The 26,864-nt window shown below is 43.0% G+C and overlaps 8 protein-coding genes across 15 annotated transcripts; 4 read left to right on the top strand and 4 right to left on the bottom strand.

Annotated features, from left to right (window-relative positions):
* Positions 1 to 741: 741 nt before the first annotated feature.
* Positions 742 to 1,494, top strand: LOC6535043 (cuticle protein 6). The gene has a single exon (XM_002095672.2). The coding sequence runs from the start codon at positions 742 to 744 to the stop codon at positions 1,390 to 1,392; it is 651 nt and encodes a 216-aa protein (XP_002095708.1). The 3' UTR covers positions 1,393 to 1,494.
* Positions 1,495 to 1,874: 380 nt separating this feature from the next.
* Positions 1,875 to 3,780, bottom strand: LOC6539473 (trichohyalin). Its single transcript, XM_002086327.2, has one exon. It carries the CDS (start codon positions 3,275 to 3,277, stop codon positions 1,982 to 1,984), a length of 1,296 nt encoding a protein of 431 aa, XP_002086363.2. The 5' UTR covers positions 3,278 to 3,780; the 3' UTR covers positions 1,875 to 1,981.
* Positions 3,781 to 3,944: 164 nt separating this feature from the next.
* On the top strand, positions 3,945 to 5,067 carry LOC6539477 (alcohol dehydrogenase 1). Its single transcript, XM_002086330.4, has 4 exons — positions 3,945 to 4,114; positions 4,160 to 4,387; positions 4,449 to 4,622; positions 4,694 to 5,067. The coding sequence occupies exons 1-4, from the start codon at positions 4,022 to 4,024 to the stop codon at positions 4,976 to 4,978; spliced, it is 780 nt and encodes a 259-aa protein (XP_002086366.2). The 5' UTR covers positions 3,945 to 4,021; the 3' UTR covers positions 4,979 to 5,067.
* A 297-nt stretch (positions 5,068 to 5,364) lies between these two features.
* Positions 5,365 to 6,666, top strand: LOC6539476 (alcohol dehydrogenase 1). The gene is made up of 4 exons (XM_002086329.3): positions 5,365 to 5,691; positions 5,747 to 5,974; positions 6,028 to 6,201; positions 6,255 to 6,666. Exons 1-4 carry the CDS (start codon positions 5,599 to 5,601, stop codon positions 6,540 to 6,542), a joined length of 783 nt encoding a protein of 260 aa, XP_002086365.3. The 5' UTR covers positions 5,365 to 5,598; the 3' UTR covers positions 6,543 to 6,666.
* Positions 6,667 to 8,120: 1,454 nt separating this feature from the next.
* LOC6539479 (roquin-1) lies at positions 8,121 to 15,052 on the bottom strand. 2 transcript variants are annotated; one of them, XR_001453722.2, is made up of 5 exons: positions 14,903 to 15,052; positions 13,616 to 13,778; positions 11,393 to 13,552; positions 10,108 to 10,364; positions 8,121 to 9,900 (listed from the first exon to the last, which is right to left on the bottom strand). XR_001453722.2 is itself a non-coding variant. In XM_002086332.3 (4 exons), exons 2-4 carry the CDS (start codon positions 13,775 to 13,777, stop codon positions 10,218 to 10,220), a joined length of 2,469 nt encoding a protein of 822 aa, XP_002086368.1. In that variant the 5' UTR covers position 13,778; positions 14,903 to 15,052; the 3' UTR covers positions 8,121 to 10,217. The 2 variants fall into 2 exon arrangements, 1 of the variants encoding a protein (XP_002086368.1); XM_002086332.3 differs by having other exon boundaries at positions 8,121 to 10,364.
* Positions 15,053 to 15,333: 281 nt separating this feature from the next.
* Positions 15,334 to 17,812, bottom strand: LOC6535041 (1-acyl-sn-glycerol-3-phosphate acyltransferase delta). The gene is made up of 5 exons (XM_002095670.4): positions 17,574 to 17,812; positions 16,908 to 17,080; positions 16,068 to 16,603; positions 15,637 to 15,994; positions 15,334 to 15,579 (listed from the first exon to the last, which is right to left on the bottom strand). The coding sequence occupies exons 2-5, from the start codon at positions 17,071 to 17,073 to the stop codon at positions 15,500 to 15,502; spliced, it is 1,140 nt and encodes a 379-aa protein (XP_002095706.2). The 5' UTR covers positions 17,074 to 17,080; positions 17,574 to 17,812; the 3' UTR covers positions 15,334 to 15,499.
* A 397-nt stretch (positions 17,813 to 18,209) lies between these two features.
* Positions 18,210 to 22,288, bottom strand: LOC6535040 (1-acyl-sn-glycerol-3-phosphate acyltransferase gamma). Of its 3 annotated transcripts, none has more exons than XM_015195500.2 (5): positions 22,155 to 22,288; positions 20,217 to 20,403; positions 19,620 to 20,155; positions 18,675 to 19,032; positions 18,210 to 18,610 (listed from the first exon to the last, which is right to left on the bottom strand). In XM_015195500.2, the coding sequence occupies exons 2-5, from the start codon at positions 20,395 to 20,397 to the stop codon at positions 18,522 to 18,524; spliced, it is 1,164 nt and encodes a 387-aa protein (XP_015050986.1). In that variant the 5' UTR covers positions 20,398 to 20,403; positions 22,155 to 22,288; the 3' UTR covers positions 18,210 to 18,521. The 3 variants fall into 3 exon arrangements, with proteins under 3 accessions (XP_015050986.1, XP_015050987.1, XP_002095705.1); XM_015195501.3 differs by lacking the exon at positions 22,155 to 22,288 and adding an exon at positions 22,041 to 22,060; XM_002095669.4 differs by lacking the exon at positions 22,155 to 22,288 and adding an exon at positions 20,562 to 20,705.
* Positions 22,289 to 22,654: 366 nt separating this feature from the next.
* Positions 22,655 to 26,688, top strand: LOC6539482 (bromodomain-containing protein 4). Of its 5 annotated transcripts, none has more exons than XM_039374588.2 (7): positions 22,655 to 22,841; positions 22,956 to 23,289; positions 23,352 to 25,346; positions 25,401 to 25,616; positions 25,689 to 25,884; positions 25,941 to 26,174; positions 26,288 to 26,688. In XM_039374588.2, the coding sequence occupies exons 2-7, from the start codon at positions 22,961 to 22,963 to the stop codon at positions 26,327 to 26,329; spliced, it is 3,012 nt and encodes a 1,003-aa protein (XP_039230522.1). In that variant the 5' UTR covers positions 22,655 to 22,841; positions 22,956 to 22,960; the 3' UTR covers positions 26,330 to 26,688. The 5 variants fall into 5 exon arrangements, with proteins under 5 accessions (XP_039230522.1, XP_039230519.1, XP_039230521.1 ...); XM_039374585.2 differs by having other exon boundaries at positions 22,950 to 23,289; XM_039374587.2 differs by having other exon boundaries at positions 22,655 to 22,896.
* The last annotated feature ends 176 nt before the right edge of the window (positions 26,689 to 26,864 follow it).

Genomic DNA, 26,864 nt, shown 5'->3' with positions numbered 1-26,864 from the left:
AACAACGGCAAAGGCAACAACCTAAATAACTAAAACTGGAAAAGGAAGCCGACGTGTCCTAAGACCCCACCCGGTTCCTTGACCCCTCTTCTGACAGTTTCTGGCTCACACTGAGAGAATCAAAAGGCCAAAAGTATGACTAATTTATAATGACGTTATAATGAAATCATTCGAAGATAGTTATTAAAACGAATTCCTCTAAAAATGAATTATAGAAAACTTTTTTGATGCGACGTTTTCAAACTCCAGTTTCTCCCAGTGCACATCCAGACCCACTGAAGAGCAGCCTGATTGAGTTCTTGCTTTGTGGCATTGCGGAACGTTGTTGGTTGTCTCTGTACAAGTCCACATCCGATACCATGCGATACTTATAAGATACGTGTTGCTGCCCCTTGCGCAGATGAAAACAAATTGCGGCTTTTGTGCTCAAATTTATGCTGAACTTGTTGAAATCGAAATCGACAAAATATTTATGTACGAAAATGCGAGGAAGCAGAGGAAGAGAAAAAAGGAACAATAATCCAGCCTGGTGGAATATGAAAGTAAAACCCAACCGGACGACCTTCCTGAGAACTCACGAAATTGTACATTTTTGGCAGGAGGCGCCGCCTATAAAAGGCAGAATCCCCAACCGATCACAGCACAGAGTTCTCTAGAGCGAGTACTAGTTCACCACACTAGCAGCGCCTTAAAAAGATTTTAAAAAACGCCTAATAATCTTAAAAAGCCACGCTTGAGAAGATGCACTTCCTTAATCTTTGCTTGATTTTTACCACCATCGGCTTGGCCGCCGGTTCACCGACCTTGGAGTACGGAATCCCACCCAGTTCGGATACGATCAGTCAGTATCACACCCAGGATGAGCATGGTCAGTACGCATATGGCTACATGGCTCCACTGTATTCCAAGCACGAGAGCCGCACCGTTGATGGTGTGATCCGGGGAACCTTCTCCCACGTGGATGCCAATGGCGAAATCCAGACCGTGGACTATGTGGCCGACGCCGAGGGCTTTCATGTAACCTCCAGTCTGCCCAATCAGCGGGCCAATCAGGAAACCCCCGAAGTGGCTGCCCTGCGAGCACAGCATCTGGAGGCGCATAACCAGGCCAAATTGAGGTTGGCCGGAGACTACTCCGCTGGTCCTCAGCCTGTCCAGGACACTCCTGAGGTGGCCGCCGCTAAGAATGCATTCTTCAAGCGTTTCGAAGCCGAGAAGCTGCGCAATAAGTTGCTCGCCGAGCAGAAAGTTCTGGTGATATCGAATCCTGTTTCCATCGGTGTTCGCTCCCAGCCGATATATGTCTATCAGCCCACCACTGGATTCGTGTACAACCATCATACCAAGACGCAGGCGCAAGTTCCCTCCAGAAACTACCTGCCAGTGGCCTAATCTTTGGGTTTGAAGTCTTCAAAAAAGTATGTTATTTGTTGAGCAATAAATGATGCAAGTCGGAAATTTAAATTACATAACATCTGTTCCGTACTTTCATAAAATCCTTGAGAGAGCCAAGAGCTAAGAAGGGCTTTGAATACACTTACACACAACACTTAAAAGTATGCATCAATTTCATTTGAGCCAGGCTGTTCTTTGAAAATTATGATTGTCCTCTGCCTACTTTAAGACACCTTTGTAAATGTCCTGGACAATGTTCAATTGATTGTTACTGAAAAACTATTTCCCTTAAAGGGTATACACATTCAATTTTTCATCCATGATTTGAATGCATATTTTAAATTATTTTAATTATCTGCAATAAGCTCCTTTAAAGCGGCCAATGACTTTCTGGCTTATGTCTTTAGATAAAAAGATTTTCAGTTAATCTGGAAGTGTACTTTTCCACAACACAAACCACATAAGAAAAAAGAAAACCATTTGACTTTTGGCACAATGGTGCTCTGTCTTGCATTTATTCTTAGGAAACTCGTCATAGTTACACCGCACTTAGTTCCACGATCATTAGCAGGTCATCATCGCGCCTTCAATTGCGTTTGCTTACCAACAAACTGCGACTAAGGGCCACCGGGCGCAGGGTTCGCAGCTCCGTGGGCGTGGTCACACTGTACTTGGTGTTTGGGGAAACCAGGGTGTAGTAGGCACCGATTGGCACACGGAGATCACTGTTGTCTAACCGATCCTCGAGCAGTTTCTCGGCACTTGCCAAGCCGCCGAGCTTCAGATAACTGCTGGAGCTTAGATCAGCCAGGGAGTAGATGGTGCGCAGGCGCAGATTATCGGCATCGCGATCAGATGAGATCTGACGATCATTCTCCCGGATTTGACTCGATTCTCGCAAAGATTCTTGATTCCTGGTCTGATCTTGACGTTGGTTTTGGCGGAGGTCTTGACGAGATTCCTGGTCAATTCTCAGGTTCTGCTCTTCTCGCCGATCTTCTCGCTGATCTTGTCGCCGCTCCTCTCTTCGATCTTCTCGCCGATCTTCCCGCCGATCTTCTCGCTGATCCAGTCGTTGATCTTCCCGCTGATCTTGTAGTCGATCTTCCCGCTGATCTTGTCGTCCATTAAGTCGCAGATCTTGTCGTCGATCTTCTCGCTGATTCTGTCGCCGATCATCTTGCTGATCTGGCCTCTGTTCCTGTCTCAGATCTTGTCTCTGTTCCTGTCTGAGCTCTTGTCTCTGTTCCTTCCTCTGATCCTGTCGGATTTCCTGATCCTTCCGCTGCTCCTGGTTTTCCCTATTCCTAGGCAAACTGAGCGCTCGCTGACGATCGGCCAGCATAGCTGATAGCTCGGCGCGAACTCTCTCCAAAATCGCCGCATCCTCATCGGTCAGACTCTGCTCCCCCGACTGCGGCTCATCGTTGCTGTTCCTGTTCTGTTCCTGCTGCCTTCTGTCCACCTCCTCACGCAAACTGGTGGCCAAAGCTTTCTCTCTGGCTTCCCGCAGAGCATTCAGGTGGGTTAGACGAGCCTGCTGCACCTCCTCAGTGTCGGTTACCGGCAATGGAGCCTTTCCCTCGTTCACGGGTGCTTGGGGTTGGTTACTCGCTTCGGCTTTAAAGCCCTGAACTCCATTGGCCTCATATCGAACCGTTTGTAGTTTTCCATCAGCATCCACATAGGAGTAGAATCCCCGGGAGGTTCCATCTCGGGAGGAGTACTCAGCCCTGGCCGCATTCTCATCACTGTAGCCATAGGAGTAGAAGGCTCTGGCCGTATCTTGCTCCTGGTAACCACTGCTTGCCCTTTGGGGCAATCCTGCAGCTGAGGTAAGGGCCAAAAGACCACCCAGAATCGTCCAGGTAAAGCAGTGCATCCTCTTCTTTTGATTGCTCTTGTGGAACTGATGCTGCAGTGACTCCCCGGTGGGTGTTTTATAGCACCTGCGGGTAACTCGAGGCGCCACCCACCACCCGGTCTGCACAATGACCTCGAAATGCGCAAGTCGATCCGCTGCGATCCGATTGGTGTCGATTGCTTTTGGGGCCTCTGGTTCGCTACCGCACGGATGTTGCAATAGTGAACTTAATATTGAGACACGAATCCATTGCTTGCGCAATTGGGCGGCACTTCCACCTAAGATCTGTGTCTCCGCGGATGTGGCAAGCGCAACCTGGATTTAAGCGGAAAGAAAATGGGGAAAGTCTATTTGTTTTGTTTAATGGGATAACATCCGTATTCGATTACTAGACGGACTCAGTGACTCCCGTTTTAATGGCTGACACATATATGGAAGGTGGATTAATAACTAGCTCTTCGGACATATGAAGTGGGTCGAGTATCGAAACTTATTTGAAGAATGCTTTTAATACTAATATCGTATCAAAATATTTAGCCAATTAAAAGTCGAATTGTCACCACTGGCTAAGCTAACGCAGTTATATTAAAAAACATTTTATTCTCCGCGGGAGCAGTTCAGGCCCAAAAAGCTCAGAGAGCTGAGAACGAAGAGCACTGGCGATAAGGTCGGTAGCACTTATTAATCGAAAGATCAGTTTGCCAACTGCCGCGGACTGAATTGCACGGAGTCCAATAGAGGAAATAGTTTCACCACAGCGACATGGACTTAGCCGGCAAAAATGTGGTTTACCTTGGCGGATTCGGAGGCATAGGCCAAAAATGTGTGCAAGAACTGCTCCAGCGACAACTTAAGGTGGGTTGACCAACACCCGAGAACTCTAATTGATTACTTCATTAGGCACTGGCCATTTTCGATCTGGATGCTAATGAGAAGCTCTTGGCTGAGTGGAAAGACCAGCATCCCGATACGGATATATTCTACCAAAAGCTGGACATAACCCAGAAATCGGATATAGCGGCGGCTTACAAGGCAACCGCCGAGAGATTTCGACACTTTGATGTGGTGGTCAATGGCAGTGGACTGATGAACGATCGTTTGGTCGAACTCACTATTCAGATTAACCTGGTAAGTGCAAAGAGAGTTTGTTTACTACTTTAAAAAGCTTATTTATTTGCTTGCTCCACAGCTGGGTGTTATCAACAGCACTTTGACCGCCTTGGAGTACATGGATAAGGCCAAGGGTGGAAACGGTGGACTCATAGTTAACATATCCTCGGTGGCTGGACTCCAGCCCACTGCTATAATGGCCATCTACTCGGCGGCCAAGACGGGCGTTACCACATTTACCAGGGCCATGGCTGTAAGCAAGAAAGGGACAAGAATATAATTGATTTTAAAGTGAAATATAACAAAAATATTTATCACCTTTAGAACCCCTTCTTTTATGCCCACTCTGGAGTAGGCTTCATTACCATTTGTCCGGGATTCACGAACACCGGACTCCTAGAGGATATCGGCAAGAAGACAACATTCACTTACGACACTCCCATGCTGGACATGTTCCACCGGGTGAAGCGACAGTCGGCCGAGGAGTGTGCCAGGAACTTGGTCTCAGCCATAGAGACATCAAAAAATGGAGCAGTTCTAATGCTGGAGCTGGGTGAGACAACTGAGGTGGACATGCCAGTCATGTGGAAGCCCCAGATGGATAATTAATACCGCTTTATTGCTTCTTATGTGTATGCATAGATATATAATCTCTTTGAAGTTGTCGATTTCAAAATAAAATGTTATCAGTTAATAAAGCTTATTTAACATTTAATGGGGCCATTTTCGGACAGAAAAAAGTTTCGTTGCTATTCAATAGTCGCATCTAACTAAAATTTCCTTTTTTTAGTAACACAAAGCGGATATTATTAGAAATGGTAAACTTAAATTTAGTTTGCTTCAAATAAAGCCTAAGACTTATTCTTAATACACATTTCGATTAGTTTCCATTCAGTTTTTATAGTTCAGTTGTATAAAAGTTATAAAATGGTATCGTTATAAACATGTCGTTATCCTATATTATATCCTATATTATATTTAAAAACATAAGACCATCTAAAAAAACCCTACTTTAATGCTATACAAGCAAGGTTATCAAACCTTCCCGTTTATATCGTTTATATAATTAGCCTATATCAAATCTCAAGGCCCATTTAAGATAAACCAAAAAGTAGAGCGAATGAAACTGAAATGCTGTTAAGTTGTCCATCTTAAGAACAGTACTTCGCAAGCTGCTACCAACTGAACTGCACGAAATTTGGTAGAGAATTTATTTATTTTATTGCGACATGGACTTGGAAGGAAAAAATGTAGTTTACCTTGGCGGATTCGGTGGCATAGGCAAAAATTGTGTACAAGAACTGCTTAAGAAGCAAATAAAAGTGGGTCTAACAGCAAACTGTCCTGAGTATCAATACTAATTCCCTACTCCATAAGGGTCTGGCCATTTTTGACTTGATTGTGGACGACGAACTCTTGGCGGAGTGGAGAGAGCAGAATTCTAAAACTGAAATCTTCTACCAAAAAGTGGACATCACTCAGAAATCGGATATAGATACTGCCTATAAAGCGGCTACGGAAAAACTGGGTCACTTTGATGTGGTGGTCAACGGAATTGGCCTTTTGGATGATCGTCTGATTGAACTGACCATTCAAATTAATCTGGTACTTAATATAATTACACGTTCAGAGGAATTTACTTATCCATTTTCTTAAAGATGGGAGTTATCAACAGCACTTTGACGGCACTGGAGTACATGGACAAGTTCAAAGGTGGTAGAGGTGGACTCATAGTGAACATTTCCTCGGTAGCCGGACTTCAGCCCACGCCTTTGATGGCCATTTACTCAACATCCAAAACTGGTGTCACCACATTTACCAGGGCCATGGCTGTAAGTTTTGCAGAATTTTTCACAAATCATATATTGATTAATAATTCTCTTAGAGTCCCATCTATTTCGCTCACTCCGGTGTGGGCTTCATCACCATCTGTCCAGGCTATACGGATACCGGTATACTTGAGGATATAGATAAGAAAACGACATTCCCATTTTGTAACACTCGCATGCGGACAGTCTTCAGCAAGGTGAAACGGCAGACGGTGGAGGTTTGCGCCCGGAATACAGTCCACGCCATCGAGACGGCTAAGAATGGAGCAGTTTTTATGCTGGAACTGGGCGAGATCCAAGAATTGGACATACCAAACCTGTGGAATCCCCAGCTAGATGATTGAACATTCGTCTGTTTAAGCTGAATGTAATTATAATAAACCTTTTTTGTGTTCTATGTAATCCCACACAAACCGCAAGAATTGATCAAGTTTGCAGTCAATCTGAAGCAAATCAAGTCATATCAAATTCAGTTTTATAATTCGAATAAGTTTCTTTTATTTAAATTGCAGGCATACACACACAAAATTGAGTTTGTTCTAGTTTGCTTTTGAGTAATTGGTTTTGGATACCTAACATTTACAATCAATTTTGAAGATAAATATACAAATTCAGCACATCCAAGAACATACATTTTATCGGTTAACATTCCACAAAACTAGAAGAGATGTCTGATTTCGGTAGTCCGAAACTTTGGATACCCTAGAAAGGGAATTGTCATCGGTCTGAAATGCTCTGGGCTTTAGAGACTCTTGATTTTATCTGCCAGAGTGCACAAACAAAATAAAAATGTTATGATGAGAGCTTTTCAAGATCAGTTATCTGTATAACAGTTTCTTATCAGAAGTACCCAGTTTCCAAGCTGCCAGCAGCAATTAAATGGGACAGCACATAAGGTTCTTAGTAACTAAAATATACAGATTAAAGTTAAAAATAATATGAAGACTCTTCCTTTCTGGGGTATCGTGACCATGGACAGACCCGAAGGTATTGGGAAATCTCTTGAAGTAGAAGCACGTCCCTCTGGTTGTTAAAGATGACAAACCTTTCCTATAGAATGCATGTAAAATACAATCTCTGTTTACATAGTTCTATGATACAATACTCGCCCCTCGGATGCATTCTTCCAGTGGCATGTAGTGTGTGTATTTAGATACATTATTACACTCGTTATAGTTAGTTTCAATTAGCATTTAATATAAAGACATTTGTTCGTTCCCATTGAACTGGGATTAGTTTCTCATGTTAACTGTAAATTTCACATCATCACAATTCAAGGGTCTTCAACTTATAAGTTACACCAAAAACAGCAACGGTTCGTTTGCAGAGACGGGACCTTTGATCTTTCAGGGAGTTTGTGCTCTTCCATTGAGCTTCGACTTTTGGGTAGTGGGCTTTGGATTGAAAGTATCGTATTGTCCTCACCATAAAACATTAGATGCGCTGAAAGAGAGTCCCCGGCTATCTACTTATTACTCGATTGCAGTGCTGGGATCTATCGAGGATCTCTTTGGGTGGCTCGACAAGCAATCTTCTGGCAGGTTATAAAAGACTTTTTGAATCTGAGCTACTGCAAAGTCGTCTGTATCTGTATCTGTGCGACCTTGGTCGTTTTACATCACTAACCCTAGGTTGAGGAACAGAAGCGCCTACTATCGTACCATATTTAACCATATTTTACGTTTATCTTATTAAGTTATGCGGATTGTCTGTAACTAGTTGCGTTAACTATAGGATTTCATATTTTATTCCATTAAATTTCCTATCTGGTGGTTGCTGTTGGTGTTCTTAGTTTCTTAAACTCTGCTGGTGGTTATTTGGTTAAGTTTCTCGTTTGCTTTCTTCGCTTTGATATGTTTTGCACATCATCTCTCATCTTTCGTATTGAACTTAAAATAATGGTAGAGGTAAACCGAAACAACTAAAGTTTTGTGAAAATTTATTGGTAAATAAAATAAATAATTTGTTTTTTTTTTTGCATTCTTTTTTTCACTTTGATTAACCAAACTCGAAATTTGCTTAGCGTAGAAACATTGAGTGATAATACCAAAAATACATTTAATTAACATATGTATGTGTAAATATATATATGCATTTAAATAAGTGTGTGTAAATAGAAAATGTCGGTGTGTATGTGTGAATTGCTCGGCCCGATCTGTTTAAAAAAAGAGCCTCGGTCAGTTTTGAACTATTGGAGTTGAGGGAATCTGTAGGTTGCTGGACTGATTGTAAATTATAAAGTTACAAAACTTAACTCAACAAATACGTTACTATGAACTGAACCCATTGGGTTTAAGCTAAAATAAACTTCGCCACAGCCAAAGTCTGAGCGGATATCGCCAAATCTGGATCTGAGTCCGTATCGTTTGTATCTCAATTGGGACTTAAGTACGCAGTTAAAGGACTCTCCGCCCAGCCTTCTTCCATATTTTCGCGTTTGGCAGGAAGCAAATGGATTGAATTAATCCCATTTACTCCATTATATCGCTTCTACACACTGAATGCTTTAGTTTCTGAGTAATAGGAAATTACATTTACATATATGATTTTGTTTTAAAATTGCTTCAATCAATTTTAACTAGCTCACAACTGAACACGCATTCCCCGGGACGGGGAATAATTTTTACATTGATTCTACTACACACACGGCATCGAAACTCGTTAACAATAAATATATTTGTAAAGATATATATGTTATATTCTTCTATGACCAAGCGTGGTTAGATATAGGGTTCCTGATTTTATCGCTTAACAAATACATGTTACAAAATCGTTCACTTTTACTTCAAATCAAACTGATGTACAAAGTCTTGAAAGCAAAACGCAGGCTCAACTGACATTAATATATAATATTAATAATAGAGCGCACAATTGATTAGTTTCTAGATATAAATACAAATTTATATTTGCGTAGAATAGGTATGTGTAAATGTTCTCAAAGCCCTGACTGACATTTAACTTCCTGTTTCTCAATTCTCCTGTACTTTACTTTTCTCACAGTTTACAAAAAGGGATAATGGGACGTGATTTTAATTTATTTTCAATAAATTTAATAATATATAGTACAATAGTTAACAACATCGCACAATAGCGTTATTAAAATTTCTTTAAGAAATATAAACATTCATTTCTCACACATACAAATGATCGTTCGTGTCCTGTGACTCGGTATGTATGCGTGTTGGTGTATGTGTGTAATTGTGTTCTGAGGGCGATAGGATTTTCAAGTCCTGTCAGCCCTGCTGATTTTGTATTTATAAAAATAGCGATTTGAAATAGTTAATTATTAAAAAAAATATATAAGTTTATATCTATGTTTACAGCGTTACACAATCAATCAAAATTTGATCACAAATAATCAGGAGGGTGGATGACAAACACACTATTTTGGATAGGAATATGAGTTCTGCCTAGATTTCGAAGTCTTCATGGTTCAGTTAATTAGTGCACAGTAGCTATTTCATCTGAGAAAATTGCTTTAAAATCTTCGCTGCTATACAAATCTGGATGTTGCTTGATCTCAACAAGCGTTTGCATATCTCATCCTCATCGTCATCACTCTTGATCGCCTCTTTTGGGGGTTCCTACGGATCTACGAGTCTGAGCTGAATTCTAGGCTACACACATAGTTTACAATCTAGGTTGAGTTTATTTAGGTTTGCTTTTACTTTTCACTATGTGTGCTAGACACAATCCCCGAATCTGAAACATAACACGAACATGAGTAACACATTTCCACAAAATTTGAACAATGAACTAATTAGACAATTATTTAATAGATTCTAATAGACGGTACCCAACCCAATTGATGTTTTGTTTTGGCTCCGATCTAATAACGGATCGGTCGGATCAGATTTAACTACAATTACATTTGAAATTCTACCAAAGTTTGAACTGTGCGGTACAAACCTCTAACGATGCGTAAAATGATTGCATTATACATATTCTCTCCCGCCCTTTCGATCTATATAACACCTATATAGAAATATCCTCTGGCTGAGTGAGCCGGACTGCAGCTCCTAGTCCACCTTGATCCCACTGTCATCGGGATCGACGATGTCCACCAGGTTCTTCTCCAACTGCAGCATCATTCCACTGTCGATTCCGCCCTCGAAACTGTCCTCCGACATCAGTTGTGGCTTCCTGCCCCACACTGGCTGCTGTTGCTGTGTTAAGGAAGATATTTAAACAAAAGATTAAGCAAGTTGTAAAGCCTTATCAACTAGAAAATTAAAGTTTATTTACTATGGACCTTCAATGGCAGGCCATATTAAGTATATGTACATATCTGTATATACCATACCTATAAGCTAAAACTGTTAAAATTGCATAAATAGCTAAAAAGATAATAAGTCACACCCCCTATAAGAATCAGCACACCAACCTACATAGCACACCCACTGGGGATCACGCCTCGTCACCCCTAAGGGAAAACAGTTGAATAACGCCATCATAAATGCAAATAGAAAGCTTGACTTCGAGCAGACCATCATACTAACCAACCCTCCTGCTTTGATCAGATATAACTACAATTACATTTGACTTCGATCATGGATCCTCAAAGCATCATGAGCGACCGAAGCTATAAAGACAGAACTTCACATTTGCAACGCACCTTCAATATGAGTTCCAGACAAACCCTGCTACAAGTTCGTTTGTACTACCTATGGTAACAGACGAGCCAAAAAAAAGCAAACATAAAAAATCAACTTAATGTGAAAAAATTTCCAGGATGTGATTTATTAAATAAGATAAAGTCGATCACAGTAATGACTCCAAAGGCAGGAAAAGACCATTCAGTTTTTTATCGCACAGATCTACAAGTCTATTGTCTTGACTTTCTAAACTATATCAAAAATGTCTGACGACCCGAACCACCCCCTATTGAAAGATAAGTAATCTTATTCCAGCGCATCAGTTCGGAATTCGAGAGAAACAGAAGTGCCCGCAGTAGTAACATTGATATTATGGAAAGGGCTCAATTGATAATAATGAGAACAATCACTGGACAAACCTGGTATAACAAAAAGGAAAATATCCAAAAGACCTGAACATCAGATCCGTCGGATAACTTAACTGATTCCGTCAAAAGAATGTTAAATATTATATATAATTAAGGTTTGTAAAGTTATAGTTAGTTTTATAATTTCTGAGAAGATCCAACAAGTTAAACAGTTATATTAAAAAAACATACCTTATTGGCATTGAAGTTATCGTTTCTGTCGCTCTTGTAGCCGCCATATCCCAGATCAAAGTTGTTCCAGTTGCCGGTAGTGCTGCTCTTGGGACAAATGGGCCCGTAGATACTCAGCATAGAGGAGCCAGTGGGCACGTCGAATGTGGACGCATCGTCATCCAATATGGAGTCTGATCGTACAAAATTTGCTGACTCTTTTCCCGTATTGTTCCAGAACAGCAGCGATGAGCCATGATTGTTGTTGTTGTGGGAGCTGGTATTGTTGTTGTTGTTGGATCTCCGGAACAGATTCACTGCATCCACATCGACCTCCGGGACTCTGTCCAGATCTATGTTAACACTATTCGGCGGTTTCTTTTCATAAAATGAGGTATCAGCTGTTGCGGCTAAAATCGACAACGGTCGGCTGGGATTCGGCTTGCTGGACGGTGATTGCTGCTGTTGGGGATGCGGTTGAGGATTCTGCTGCTGTTGCTGTGCCAGGTATGCTTGCTCCCATGGATTGCCCAAATGGAAGACATCTCCACCGCCACCGGGCAACATGTAGCCCTTGTGCAGATTGCTGTTCACACTAAAGTTCGGTGGGTTGGCATGGCGCTGTGCTGGCGCCGGGTTTGCTTGGTATTCTCTGGGAGAAGGATTCCTAGGCGTGCCAACACCAAAGCCACTGAAACGAGGATCGTAGCGGCTGGGCACTACGAGTCGAGTAATGGGACTGTGATGGGACGGATGAAGGAGGGGCGACTGCTGCGGTGGAAGTCCACCTCCCGGCGATAGTCCCAAGCTGGGATCCAGATATCCTCTGGGAGATCCCATATAATGCATTGGCGACATAGGCAACATGGGTGGCACTCCTAGAGCCTGTCCGTCCTGCTCTCCTAGTGGTTTTTTAATGGCTCCTACTCCTACCGCTGGGGGCCCCTGCAGGGCCAACGGTGTCTTCATATGTTTTCCTCGATTCCGTGCACGATAGCGTTCTACCTCCTCCTGGGAATGGGCAAAGGTACAGCTTGCACCTCGAGGACACACCCTTCGCACATTTAAGTCCCTGCATAAACTGATCTTGTACTTGGGATTGCTATTGGCCGTCCCACCGCTGCCACCGCCACTGATGCCGTCCTGCGCCTTGCGCACTCCATGGTGCTGAAGGAAGTTTACCAGTCCAATGACCGAATGGCGCACTGCATCCAGGGCCTCAGCCAAATCCGACCACGGGGCTACCTCTGCACAGGGGTCAATGTTGGCCAGGTACTTCAAATGATGGTGCAAACTGGACAGCTTCGCAGGATCACTGGTCCGTTGCAAGGCGATGACCAATTCCTGGACTGATTGGGCAAAGGAGCTTGGCGTCTGCAGCTTATCGATGATGCTCTGCATGTGACTCTTATGCATCACGTCGCCATACAATAGGGAAGACCACTGTTCCGGTGCTATGCGCAGACCCGCCTCGGTGGCGATCTGAACGATTTGGGCATCGTGCTCGCGGCGTAAGGCGTCGTATGTTCGGAATTCTTCTTTGAGTTGCATTAACGACGAGTCCGCCTCCCGCTTGGACACCTTGAAGCAGCTTGCACGGTAGAGCAGCTGTACCACATGTCCGATACTAGTCTTTGAAGCCTGGGGAAACTGCGGTTCTAGTCGCTGCACAACGAACATGACCAGTACTTTGCGCGAAAGCGCCGATCCCTCCTCCAAGGCCAGCAGCACCAGTTTGAGTACCTCCTCTTGCATGGCGGGTCCCAGAAACTGGCATCCTCTTGTCCGCACTGCTGCCCACAAATTTGAGCTCAACTGTTGGGGATTTTGATGCTGCAGGATTAGCTCGGTGACTGTGCGTTCGCCTAGGGATCTTGCTGCTCGGAGCGCCCTCACCCGTCCCTCCTCCTCCATTAGCTGGCAGTTGACCAGGGTAACCAGTTTCCGTAGCATGGGTCGAGTCAGGAGATTGCCATTTCCGTTTAGGTTGAGGAAGGACTTCAAGTGCAAAGCCAGCTCCTCGATACACCGCTGACCCAGTTGGTAGCACTTGAGATGCTCCGTCTCCAGCTTTTGCACACTGGGCGGTGGTGGTCCCAGGTCGAGGAGCTCCGAGTCCTTGACCAACTGGAGCAAGGCATGGTTAATGGGCAGATTGTCGATATCGCTGACAATCACAGTCTGAGAAAACGATACGAGCAGATCAATTAGCGTTTGGCAAAACTTAAATGTACTGCAACTCACCTGATCGAAGGGACACTGCCGGTTGTAGAGGGTCGTCAGGCATAGCTTGCAGATGGTGTGCCCGCAGCCCAGACTGACCGGACATCGCTGGCTGGCCGCGAATTCATTGCAGCAGATGGGACAGTTCAGAAAATCTGTCCATGAGGGAGCCTGAATCGGCATGCTGTGCGTAAGAGACATACAAATACCAATTAAGATGATTTAAGCTCAAAGGTAGGGAAAATCTTTTGTTTCATTGGCTTCTTTATGGAATGAGAATCTTATTAAATCTGAATAAATTAGCCGTATAATTAATATATTTTGAGAATAGCGTGGATTATTTAGCTTTATTGTAACAGGTTTATAGCAAGAATGTGTGAAACATGCCATAAATGTCCATATGCTCTTTGGGTAATTCAAATGATATCCTTATCAGATTTAATTTTTTGGAAAACATTCGCTTTAATAAATGAATGAATAATTATATTTTAAACACACTTGTAACATGCAACATCATTAAGATCAGTATAGCAGCTGACCATAAATATTAGTTATATTATAGACATAAAAAGGGTAAACCGTGTAAAGATCGGACTTTGGTCAAATATGTACGTATTAGCTAATTGATGTAACGATGAAAGTGACGTGACTCAAGATAGACTTATTTTCCATTTACAACGATCAAAAGTGGCACAGTAAAAATTTTCGCTTTCGTGTTTTTCTTCTTCTTGCCTTACCCCCAACGTCAGCTGTCGCCACACACACTCACGCGCTCCCCCCACACAGACACGCACACACACAACTGGTAATGTTGGTGAGCGGAGGCATTTGTACACGCATGCAAGTATATCTGTATGTATATAGAGTATATATTAATACTTTTATACCCCAGTTGCACTTCCTGAAGAACTTTTTCGGGACTTTACAGTCCCAAAGGATTGCTCAAGATCCTTTTGAGACCCCTAGAGAGAGCAACTCACACACACAGGCATAACGGATTTAATGGGGAACACAAACGTAACTCGCTTTCAACGTCATCAAGCATCCGCTTTCTTTTGAGAAGCGAACAAAGGGGATTTTGGGAAGTATCCTAAGCGATGTACCAACCCAAGGAATGCCACCTTCAAAAAGTAAGGCCACAATCCAGTTAAAGGTCCTTGAAACCGAGCAATCCCCAGGAAAAACACTGAACTGCACGAAAATCTCTCCCAACGTTTTTTCGTTACGTTTCACTTTTCACTCTGCTCCGTGGATTTTGCAGAAACTTGATTTTAAGCAGTTTTTGGCACTGGTGCTGCACCGACTCACCTTCAAAATGCACATATTATTGCATTAAAGGTACGAAAAGATGTTTTTTAATTTTCATTGGATTTTTGTAAGAAATTTGGGAAGTTGCAATCAGTATGACCGCAGGTGACGAGCGGCAAAATACTGAATTCAGCTGGCTGAAAATGTCCAATGTGTTGATGCACTGCTTGCGCTAAGGGTCGCACTGAACGCACTCAGCTGATTGAAATGAGCAGTTATCGTTTTTGGCTTGACTATCTAAATTTGAAATTCGTTAACATAAATAATTTTATAGTATTTATTTTACATACATATGTGGGAAATTCAAACCCCATCGAGCTTTGTTCCAAATATAATCAAGTGTAAAACGTTTGTTATTAGGCGTTTAATTCTTTGATGCTAGAAGACTTATCTTATCACATTAAACATTACCCCAAAGGAACTTTTCATTCTTGCAAGACAATTTCGCATACAATGTTATTTTATTAACTACATTTGGTTTTTGTACATTTAACTCGATGTACATAAATTTTCTATGGTTTTGGCAGTCAAGTTATTACTTATCAGCCGTATTTTCCCCAAACTGTCGCAGAGTTTATAAAACTTAAGTATAAAAATCTATTTCTTAGCAGCTGCACCATAAGCAGAGGCTTTGCTGATCTTTGAAGCATTGACAGCGTATTCCATGAGGCCATAGACTGGAAGAAGTTTAAAAAGTTAAATAGATCTCCTCTAAATTTCAACTGCCAACTTACATCCTCCCAAGATCGACAGAACAGTGATGAAGCCAAACCAGTTGCCGGCAACCAGTGAGGTTACCAAATAGTGCAGAATGCACAAGACAGCAAAAGAAGCCCAGCCCAAAAAGTTGAGCAGAGTGCTCAAGCGCGGCTTGTAGATCTTCTCGGGCACCTCCTTGACCCCGGAGTTCTTGAAGAAGCTGCCAGTCTCGTGGAAGCTGTCAATGATCTTGTCCTTTTCCGCAAAGAAGTTCTGCATCCAGTCAGCGGCCTCCTTTTCACCATCCGGAACCACGTCCAGTGGCACTCGGCGAATGTACATGTACGGTTCCACGGGCTCTCCGTTCAACTGGGACAGCATGGTGGGCTTCGGCTGTAAAGCGATTCAAGTTCCAAATTGTAATTTCACAAGACGTGATTGTTCATATAAGTTCTGAAATCCCCACCTCAGCATCCCTCTTGAAGGCCAGATTGATGTCGTAGATGGCAGGACAGATGCCTCGCATGGTGGGCAGACTGGTAGTGAATCCTTTGGTGCGCGGAATCAAGTGGTGCTTGAGGACGGGAAGACCGCGTTCCTGTGCGAACTTGACGGACAGCTCATGCTTGGCGGCAGTGAAACGGGTGCCCTCCGCGTTGAGCAGTAGCCACACGGGATCCGGATAGGAGAACACCTCCTTTAACTGCGTCTTGATTACCACCTTGTCCTTTTCGAAGTTGCGATCAAGGAAGATGAACTCGGCCATCCACCATACCCAACCCAAGACCGGGACGTAGCGCAGCATCTTCTTGGCATACGCCTTGGTTCCCCCCAGATTGCCCAGCTTGTCGGTGATCATCCATGCGGTTAGCCAGTCGATCTCGTACGTGTGATTCATCAGGAGCAGTCCGTGCTCCTTGCCGAAGAACTTCTGCTCGTCCTGGGGGTCGATGTACACCCTCAGTTTGCTGCCCGCATACCATTCCGCCACACAGACAAGGACTGAAACGGGGAGACAGATTCAAAATAATTATGAAACTGCAATGAGTTAGTTACACTAATTTCGTTGGGCAACGCATGTGATAACAAATTTCTAAGGTATTTGCACGATTTAATAACGAGTACATTTCAACATTCATTATTTAAATAAGAAATACGTAAACGTAACTACATTACATATGTATACCTAATCTTTGGTTAGGAAAACAGTGGAACTGTGCTAAATGCTACACTAAACTTGATTTGAATTGACTATATACCGTTATTCCCATGATAGTATAATGCTCAGGATATGATGTGTACTTACTGCAATAGAAGGAGTAGTGCAGGTAGTAGGCCAGACTGCGAGAGAGCTTCTTATCGAAGGGCCTAACGAGGAGAATCAGCAAAAGCTGGCCAATGTTGACGAAGAATCCGCACGTGAAGAAGGTCACAGCGATTAGCAGTCGTCCCAAGCCCCTGAGGTGCGACATCTTAGGGCTAAAAATACACGCAACTCAATAAAATCAGTCAGTCAGTTGGACCAACGTTTACGTAATCGAAAGTCGAAAGTCGTGTCTGCAATGCACTTAATAAATATGTCCAGCGCACGATATCAACTTCTGATTATATGGCCTGGCCAGCACTTAAACTTTGCTCCCACTGTGTCATGGAAATTGAAATACTTAAATTATGGTACCGTAAACGCACACACACAATATCGATACAGTGAGCTCTCTATAATATGCAAACCTAGAAGTTCAATTCTTATCGTTGGATCGGGAATTTCAAACGAAAGAACGAATTTCATAGTCAATATTTTTATTGCATAGTTAGACGAGGGAAACCGAACTAAGTTTTACAATCCTTATAATAGTATCCTCTTGATAGTAGCAATGATCAAGACGATGCCATAGAACTTAGAACTTTTCACGTTCTAGTTTCACTTTGCGACAGTCCACTGTTGCAGTTACACCAGAACACACACACTCACCTATCTTAGCGGAATCTTAACAATTAGAGACCAGGAAGTTGCAACTTGTTCTATCGACCAGTAGAATTCGACTGAATGAAAGTGACTCTTCTAGGCGCCCGAGCCTCTAGTGATAAGGATCTCGTCGATAGTACAACACAGAAACCCACAACTAACACTTTTAATCACTTGTTATCAGTCAATAGGAATGCTTATCGGCGAATATAGGTGATTTTATGCTTGGCGTGTGGTTGTATTGATCGTATAGCCAAGGCAGGCAGTCGAACTAACGGAACGTGCGCTGCTTCCGATCGTTACAACAGATTAGAAACTGACCGTGTGGAGCATGCTGATAAACACAAATTTCTATACTATTGTTTATAGCAAAGTTGTTGAAATTTACTACTCCTGTTCAAGAAAAACTATTTTTAATATTTAATGTTCCTGGAAATGTAAAAAAAATTTAAGATTTTACACTTATTCTACTTACGAATATCTTGATTTCACAATTATTTAGACAAATATCCAGTTAAGAAATGCTTGCGGTATTTTGTGTTAAGGTCACTCTATGCACTGCTTGTCTACCCCCACTTATCAGCAGCCCTTATCAGGGTACTGCTTGCCGTACGCCTTATCAAAAACAACAAACTCACGCTCTCACGTTCTGTTTAATTTAATTATTGCAATGCTCGCCAAAATACAATTGATCAAACAATTAAATTTCCACTTAGGTGTACAACTACCAACTACGTACGCAAATTGATGGCTCCAGTGTGCGGGAGTTACCTCGTAACCATAAACTTAGACAAGAAAAACATGCACTTCTGTTCAAAAACACTTGAAATCGTCCGGGGAGGAATCGCGAATTGATCCATTTAGCAGAGAGATTTGTGAGAGGACTGCCTTTTACAAAGTCACTTGTAGATAATTGAGTTCGACGACAATCGAAACTAAATGCGAATTCGAAAGTTACTTTGCGCTTGGGGACTTGGAGGACCCATAATTAGATGCCTTGCTGATCTGCGTCTTGTTGATGGCCTGGCCCATAAGCCAGTAAACTGAAAAAAGGAAAAATGAATTTCAATAAGATAAACAAAAGTTAAGGTTAAGTCTCAAACTTACAAAGTCCCAAGACGGAAAGAGCAGTGATGAAGGCCGTCCAGTTGGCCGCCAGCAGGGAAGTGATCACGTAGTAGAAGATGCAGGACAGAGAGAATACCGCCCAGCAGACAAAGTTTACAAGCGAACACAGCCGGCGTTGATTCACATATGCTGGGACCTCCTTCACACCGGAAGTCTTGAAGAAACTGCCCGTCTCCAGGAAGCTATCGATGATCTTGTCCTTCTCCACGAACAGGTTCTGCAGCCAGGCGGCGGCCTCCTTCTCGTCCTCAGGAACCTGTTCAAGTGGAATACGCCGCATCAGCAGGTGGGGTTCCACGCTCTTTCCATGCAGAAGGCTCAGCATTGTGGCGGGGTTCTAAAAGTACAATAGCAAATTAATTACTCTGGTCTATAGAGTTTTAAAAGCTAAAAGTGCCAATTTTTCATTTAACAACACAATCACACGTTATGAAACCTTTCTAGCCCCTTAACCGCTTTCGCAAATTTAATTTAAAAGCACAATAAAATGCATCTTTCTGAATTCCGTGCACTTATCATTAGAACAAGTTACTCCGATTAAATGTTATAGTTGCTATGTTGGAAAAGTGCCAATAATACTGATGACGTCAGGGGTAACGAATATTAAACATAATAAAAAAAGATGGTATAATTATGACGACTTGATTAACCTTGAAATGTTTGCCTATTTTAATCGATCGATATCTTTAAGAGCATCCATCTCAAGAAATCATGAGTGAAGTAGTGAAGTAAATTCGACACTTCTTTTATGAGCAAGATAATCAAAAAACGAAATAAGATTAGGGCAAAGTAATCAGACACGTATTATCGAACTGGCTGATAGGCCTTATCAAAAATACATGAGAAGCTTTGCCTTGCAGAATTCTGCATTAATTGCATGGAACAATAAAATACAGTATTATATAACTTAAAGTACTTTCTTACCTTATCTGTGGGCCTGTACGCTAGGTTAATGTCGTAGATGACCGGACACAGACCCCGGATGGGTGCCAAACTGGCAGTGAATCCCTTGGTGCGTGGAATCAAGTGGTGCTTCAGCACCGTCATGCCTCTCTCCTGGGCGAATTTCACAGAGGCCTCGTGCTTGGCGGGAGTAAAGCGAGTGCCTTCGGCGTTGAGCAACAGCCAGGTGGGATCGGGGTAGGAGAAAACCACCTTGAGCTGTTCGGTGATAATGGTCTTGTCCTGGTCGAAGTTGCGGTTGAGGAAGACGAACTCGGCCAGCCACCAGCCCCAGCCGATGATAGGCACGTAGCGGATTGCCTTCTTGGCATAGGCCTTGCAGTTGCCCAGGACGCCTAACTTTTCGCAGATCATCCAGCCGTTGAGCCAATCGATCTCGTACTTGTGGTTCATAATCAGGAGGACATGCTCCTTGCCGGCATGCTTTTCGAAGTCCTCCTTGTCCATGTAGACAGTCATCTTGCTGCCGGCGTACCAATCGGACACGAAGATCAGTTCTAATGGATTGGAGGTGTTACGTTTTGAACTCCTTACTGGAACTGGTTAGGATATACTCACGGGAGTACAGCGAATAGCAGGCATAGTACATCAGCTTGCGGAAGAGTCGCTTGTCTATGGGCTTAATAAAGACGTGCATCAGCAGCTGGATAAAGTTGATGCACAGCCCGCTGGTGAAGAAGGTGAGCGCGATGCACAGGTGTATCAGTCTCAATTGTTTCAGCTTCTCCAGGGAACCCATTTTGATCTGCAAGTAGCGATGTTTACCCAATTAAACGGCAGTCCTTACGTAATCACTACTTTAATTGTAGGTTGTTCCCCCGGTAGTGCTCGTAAACCCGCACTTTATGGCCCCGCGGGTGGAACACCTCGTTTATGACCACTACACAAAGTTCCCGCACTCACTCGAGTTGCGTTTTCTGCAATCAAAAGCACGCGGTCAAGTTAAAAGAAAGCGTGAAATCCGGGAAGGCAACCACCTGAACCACCGGCTGGCAATGGACTGGGGCAACCAGCGAACGGTAGAGATATTCGCCAGATATAGACGGGGACCATAGGCTATAGCCTATAGACTATAGCTTTCATAGATTTAGCTAAGGCCGCTGCCGGTGGAGGAATCTAATCAGCCTTGGCCAATCGATGCCTTCTCCGTCGGAAATAGCTACAACTAGCCGCTGTGGACAAAGTCCGGCTGTCCGGCGGATAGTCATTATAGGGCAGATACTCGCACTTCACAGTGGAAGCTCGAAAAAGTCAATAATCTTTAGAATGAGTGGTTTATGGGGACCAAAATGTGCAAACAGTTTTAGCAATAAATTGATGACATTTAAGTGTCGTTTTTAGTACATGTGGGTGTTTTTTTTTGTAAAGGTTTTTTAATGTTAAGGTAAGCCCACAACTTTACATCTTTAAACCAATTAAATCCTTTCATCGAGGTAAAACATCGATTTTGATATTTGATTATTTAATAATACTTGGTTTCAGATATTTTCAGATATTGGAAAAGGTAATTTAAATTATAATGAGAAACTAATAAAAAAATATGAATGCACATGTACGTACAAAAAATTTAAATTTAAATTTGTATAAAAGTGTCGCTAAGTTTTTATGTTTAATAAATAACATTTAAATGGAAGACATTATTGTAAAATGTTCGTTCAAATGATTTTCGTGTCCTACTCATGAATTAAAAACTTCGAACATGTGGATGAAACAAAAGTGAGTTTCAATTAAATATATAAAAAAAGCTAAAAACAAAGGTCTTAAAGAGCAATGATAGTAAGAAATCACGATTTATAGAAAGATACATATGTATATTTACATGCCCCATAAAACACCATAGTTTTTTTTAATAAAAATGAATCAATTCTGTTGCGAAACACAGATGATAGTGGGATTTAAATTTCATAGAGGTAGGGAGTAATTTTCAATAGCTTATTCGTGCCATTTCTTATGTACACCCACATGGGCTGAATAAACCGAAAATTTGCTGAGACAACTTGATTGGATTTTTGTTGCACTCAATTGGTGACCCCAACGTTGACATCCGAACCCCTTGCATTGAATTAGTTTACTTTTTCGATCGTCCACTTTACATAAAGTACAACAAAAGAGTTTTGCGCTCGAGCATGTGCATGTGTGCGTACGTGCATCCATACATATATGGCTCAGCTGGCTCACGTGTGCGAGTGTGTGTGTGTGGGAGAGGCGTGGGGTGGCGTGACGTGGTTAACATTTATGGTTATCAGTCGATCAGCGAGTCCATCGCCACCCACAAATGATCAATAACAAAGTCCAATTGGAAGGGCTATCAATCTGCAGCTGCGCCGCTCTTATCGGTTATGCCCTGTTACGCATATGTATATATAGAGAACATATATGTACATGGCACTGTGGGTTGTGTCCTTTGTTTACAAATGTCACTGGGCGGGAATTGGTTGCTAGTCACTGGTCACTACTATATATGTACCACTCGGCGCCGTCGTGCCCGCCATTTACCTTTTTGGCAATGTTTTTGTGCGAATTGATTTGTTTTCTTTTGTAAGCCGAACGGTATGACCGTTTGAAGGCAATGATGTTCCCACCGGTGGACAATCGGAAAATCGGTACATTTGCTTTTAGTTTTTTTTTTAATATTTAGTATTCGTCGCCAGTGTTGTCAGGCTGCGATGTTGTGAGTTCATTTTGATAATCTACTTACAAATTTGTATTGCTTATCTCAATGATTTATAATTTAAGCAAATGTTTTTATAAATCTATACACATAAGAACAACATTTGGGATACCTTTATAACACTAGTTTTGGAGTATTACTAATTATTAAAGCGAATAATCCCAAGCTAGGAAAATTTACATTCCTCACCTATTAACTGAAACTACTAATAAGAGTAGACTTCGTTTTATTAATATTCTTTGGTTCTTAGTATGGAAAAGGTGTTTTAATCGGTAGTATTAAACCCTCTCCAAAACCTGGTTACCCTAAGGGTTTGCGTCTACACTAAATGCCTGTCCGAAATCATTCGCAAAATTTAATACCAAGTTATTTTTCTCGCATTTGGAAATTAGATTTTCCCTGAAAGTAATCACTTAAAAACTGGGATAAACCCGAATCAGCTTTTTTGGTGTCGTGTACCAAGGTTTTAAGTGGTTTTCAGCAGCTGAAAGAGCGAGCCCGTCGGCGGATCGGTAAGTTCAGCCGGCAGACGCTGTTTTGTTGGGCAAAATTTGCAGACGTGAGCGCGTGAGTTTTTGGGGGGTTAATGCCAAAGATGTACATACCTGACCGTCGTCCAGTTGCAGCTGAAATGACCAACGTGGAGATCTACGATTCCTCCAATTCGCAGCTGAGTAGCGACGAGTATAGCCACGAGGAGGAGGACTACGACGCCTTGATGGATGCGGCGGTAAGCAAGCAGCGACCCCAGAAGACAAAATCCATGGAATCCGAGACCGAGAAACCCGGAAATGGAGCTCCGGAGTCGGCGTCGGAGTCGGCCACTGAAAAAGATGCAAAGCCGGATGACGCGGCGGTGCCGCCTTCCACACGCTCAGAAACACTTCGCCGGATCCGCCAATTGCAGTTACAGCGGGGCAGGTTGCCAAATCTCTACTTCAAGCGTCGCAGTATTCGCTGGTAAGACTTATTTACCTTAAATAACCTACCGAAACTCTAATTACCTACCTTTCCAACTTCAGGCTGCGTCCCAATAAAATGGAATACAACAGCTATTTTGACGGCCTGAAGGACTTGGTGGCCAAGCGCAAATTGAAGCACCTGGTTCGCTTCAACGCCAGGCGGCGCAGGACCTACGATAGCAGGAGCCCCAGTCGTAGTCGCAGCCACAGCCGCAGCTTTAGCCGTAGTCGTAGTCGCAGTCGCAGCTATTCTCGTAGCCGCAGCGGCAGTGGTTCGCCGGAACTCATTTGTCTTGATGACACAGAGAACGAGGAATCGCCTGAGAAACCAGAGCCGCAGGCCAAGGTTACGCCCATCAAGGAAAATATGTCACGTGTTCCTGCACCGCCCCAACTGAACTACGAGTTGACAGAGAGGAAAAAGCCAAACGCTCTTGGAAGCAACGAAAACGGTGCCTCTATCCTCGACGAGTTCTTGGTAAAGAAGGATCCTCAGCAACCGGGATTCGACTACGAAAAGCTCTCCGCGTGCCTGGAATTGGAAAAGGCTCTAAAGGATCAATCGCAAGGTGGTCCACATGTGGCAGAGTCGCTGGTGCTTGATGCCACTCTTAAGAGACGCCGTTCGGTAACACCGCCTGCAATCGACGAGAAGCGCAATAATGTAGAAGTTGAGGATGATGAGATAATTGAGTTTTTACCGGTACAGCAACGAAAACCAATAGAGGCACCACCACCATTAAATCTTCAAATGCCCAGCACTCCAACGGCTAATCCTCTTCAGCGTCAGCCAGCTTTTAAGCTGAGCACACCGTATTCTCTGGCACCGCCGTCTGCCGCTAAGCAATCTGAAAATTCGACTCCCGAATCTTACAGTTTAAATACTCCTACGCCAACGGCTACCCCCATAGAGATATCGTATCCCAACGAAAAGCTGGCAAATAACAATAGAGGTAATGCGCAGACTTTCTCAATTCAACAGGCAACTTTACCCCAAGTCGCTGCATCATACGCTGCTGCACCACAAGTGGCTGCCCTCGCGCAGAGATCTCCAGCTCAGGCTGCTCCACTACTTCAAGCCCCGGTGCAACAGATGCATTTCCCAAGAACAGCTCCACCACAGCACCTTCCTGCAGCCAAACCTCCACAACAGCAACTGCATTCAGTGTCATGCGCTCCACCACAGCACCTAGCTCGACCGAGATTAGCCTCACCACATCAACTGGTTCCGCTAAAAGCAGTCCCACCACAGCATCTAGCTCAACCGCCGCAGCAGCTATGTGCGCCAAGATCAGTTCCACCACAGCAGCTAGGTACACCGAGATCAGCTCCGCCACAGCAGGTAGCTCCACCACAGCAACCAGTTTCATCAAGACAAACTTCGGTACAGCCGTTAACCCCACAAAGGGAAGCTGCTCCACATCAGATTGCCCCACCACAGCAGGTCCACCAAACGCTATCTCAACCGTATACTGCTCCAATTGTTGCTCCCAACTTTGCGGTGCCCCAGCAGCCGCAACCCCGTCGATCGGATACGGTGTCTACTCAGACGCAGGGTTTGCAGACACCAGCGTCTGCTTCTTCAACAACCCGCCAAAAGTCGTCCATTGATCTCAACAACAGTGATGCCAACTTCCATTATCGCATCAAAGAACTTTTTGAAGAATTTAACACGATAATGATAGATAAAATTGACTCGGTGTGCCCTGAAAATGATTCATTGAGAAAAGAGCGCGAACGCATCGATGCGGATCTTGTCACCCTAGATAAACTGATAGCCCAGAAAGAGGAGGAATACAACCGACTGTTGCACCTGCGATGCGTTAAGAAGGAGCTGCATGATCGACTGCAGCGAAAGGAGCGCATGACGCTTATTAGGGATCTACTGCCCGTCCTTCTCAACAAGAGCTGCAGCGCAGATGAGCTGCGCGAGATGCAGGCAATGCTAGAAGAGGAACAGGATGCTCCGATGGCCTCCAAACAAGGTCTGTCGGCAGTGGAAAAATGTCTGAATTTTGCCGAGTACAACCAGAACAACATACGCCTTCTGCGCGGGTAAACTTAAATGTTCAATTGTGAGAATTCAAAGTTCAAGATGACCATTTTCAGTATTATGGGCTTAAAGGAACGCGCCCCGCCCGTCAATCCGCGCTATTTCGAAGAGGACCAAATGCTTTTTCGAAGAGATTCCATGCCCGCAAGTCATCAATCAATGCGCGATCAGCGTTACGATTCTCGGGATGTAGTAAATGACCATCAGCCAGAACGAAATCCAAATAGAGCTCCGCTAGCCAAGCGACCAAAATTAATGCACCCGCAAGACAGGTGAGAAAATCAAAATTAAACATTACGCAACTCATACCCGAACCCATTATTTTAATGGCATATACTTATTAGGAACCAGGAGATGTTGAGCTCCTCGGCAAATTTGTCTGCCACTCTTTCAGAATCGCTCAACAAGATTAAGGCATTGAAAAAAAGTTCCCGTTTTAGTAACCTCTCATTGGACAATAATTTGGATAATGAATCACTGATCGAACCACTGTTTAACAGCAGTCCGATGGTCTCTCATCGCCAACTGGCCAATAGACAGGTAAGAACTTAAAATAATATTTGAGAGTTTCCTCGAAAATGAATTTTCCTATTTAGCACTACCAAGAATTACATTCCGCTAATAGCATCGACCAAGAGAAGGCCGAAAAGAAGCACAGGTCTCACAAGAACAAGCCGCATAAGAGTACCCATAGGTCTCATCGTGATTCTTCCACTTCCGCCACTACCAACGGCAAAACAGGAAGACACTGCCACGAGTGCAAGCTGTATGAAGCTACCTACATGTGCTCTAACTGCCAGAATCAATGGTACTGCAGTCGTGAATGCCAGGTAAGGAATGTGTACAGAAGCGGTTACAATAATGCACAAAAATGGTTATTTACTTTGGACGTATTTAAGGAAAAGTACTCATTTAAGTATTCTTTATAACACATTCCTTTCAGCTGCGAGGTTGGGACTCCCATTACCGCACTTGTGGCATTTAAGTAAACTACCCCTAGGATATCAGCATTACTAATTTTTATAAACTATAACTATCGCATATGCGCTACTATATTTACTCAACCACGTAACTCACTGAAGGATACAGGACAATGACGGAAGATTTTCAATTGCGTATTATAGAATTAATTTCGTGTACTTGTATTCAATAACCGGTCGTCCTTAAGATTACTTTGAACAAATAATTTAATTTGTTTAATTTATGTATAGGATGAGCGGTGAATTGGTACAAATACATTAATTCAATGAAACGTAATTAAAATGTAATATGCCTAGTTTGTTTAAGTTAATAGGGTTACATATACACAATAATAATATTTCCTTCATAAATGTGCAACTAAAATGAATTGAACATTTTGAGATTGAATGCACTTTGCTACGAACAACGCGCAAAATGCTTTCTGTTTTATAATTGGATTGATCAAATGTTGTTCCTTGTTTTCCAACTTTATTATTAATTTTTGAAAATTTTATATTGACATCTTGGTTGCTAAGTGAAAGATACCTATTTATGAATTA

The sequence above is a fragment of the Drosophila yakuba genome, chromosome 3L, assembly GCF_016746365.2.
Source record: "Drosophila yakuba strain Tai18E2 chromosome 3L, Prin_Dyak_Tai18E2_2.1, whole genome shotgun sequence".
Taxonomy (NCBI): Eukaryota; Metazoa; Arthropoda; class Insecta; order Diptera; family Drosophilidae; genus Drosophila; species Drosophila yakuba.
This window is presented reverse-complemented; position numbering and strand designations above follow the sequence as displayed.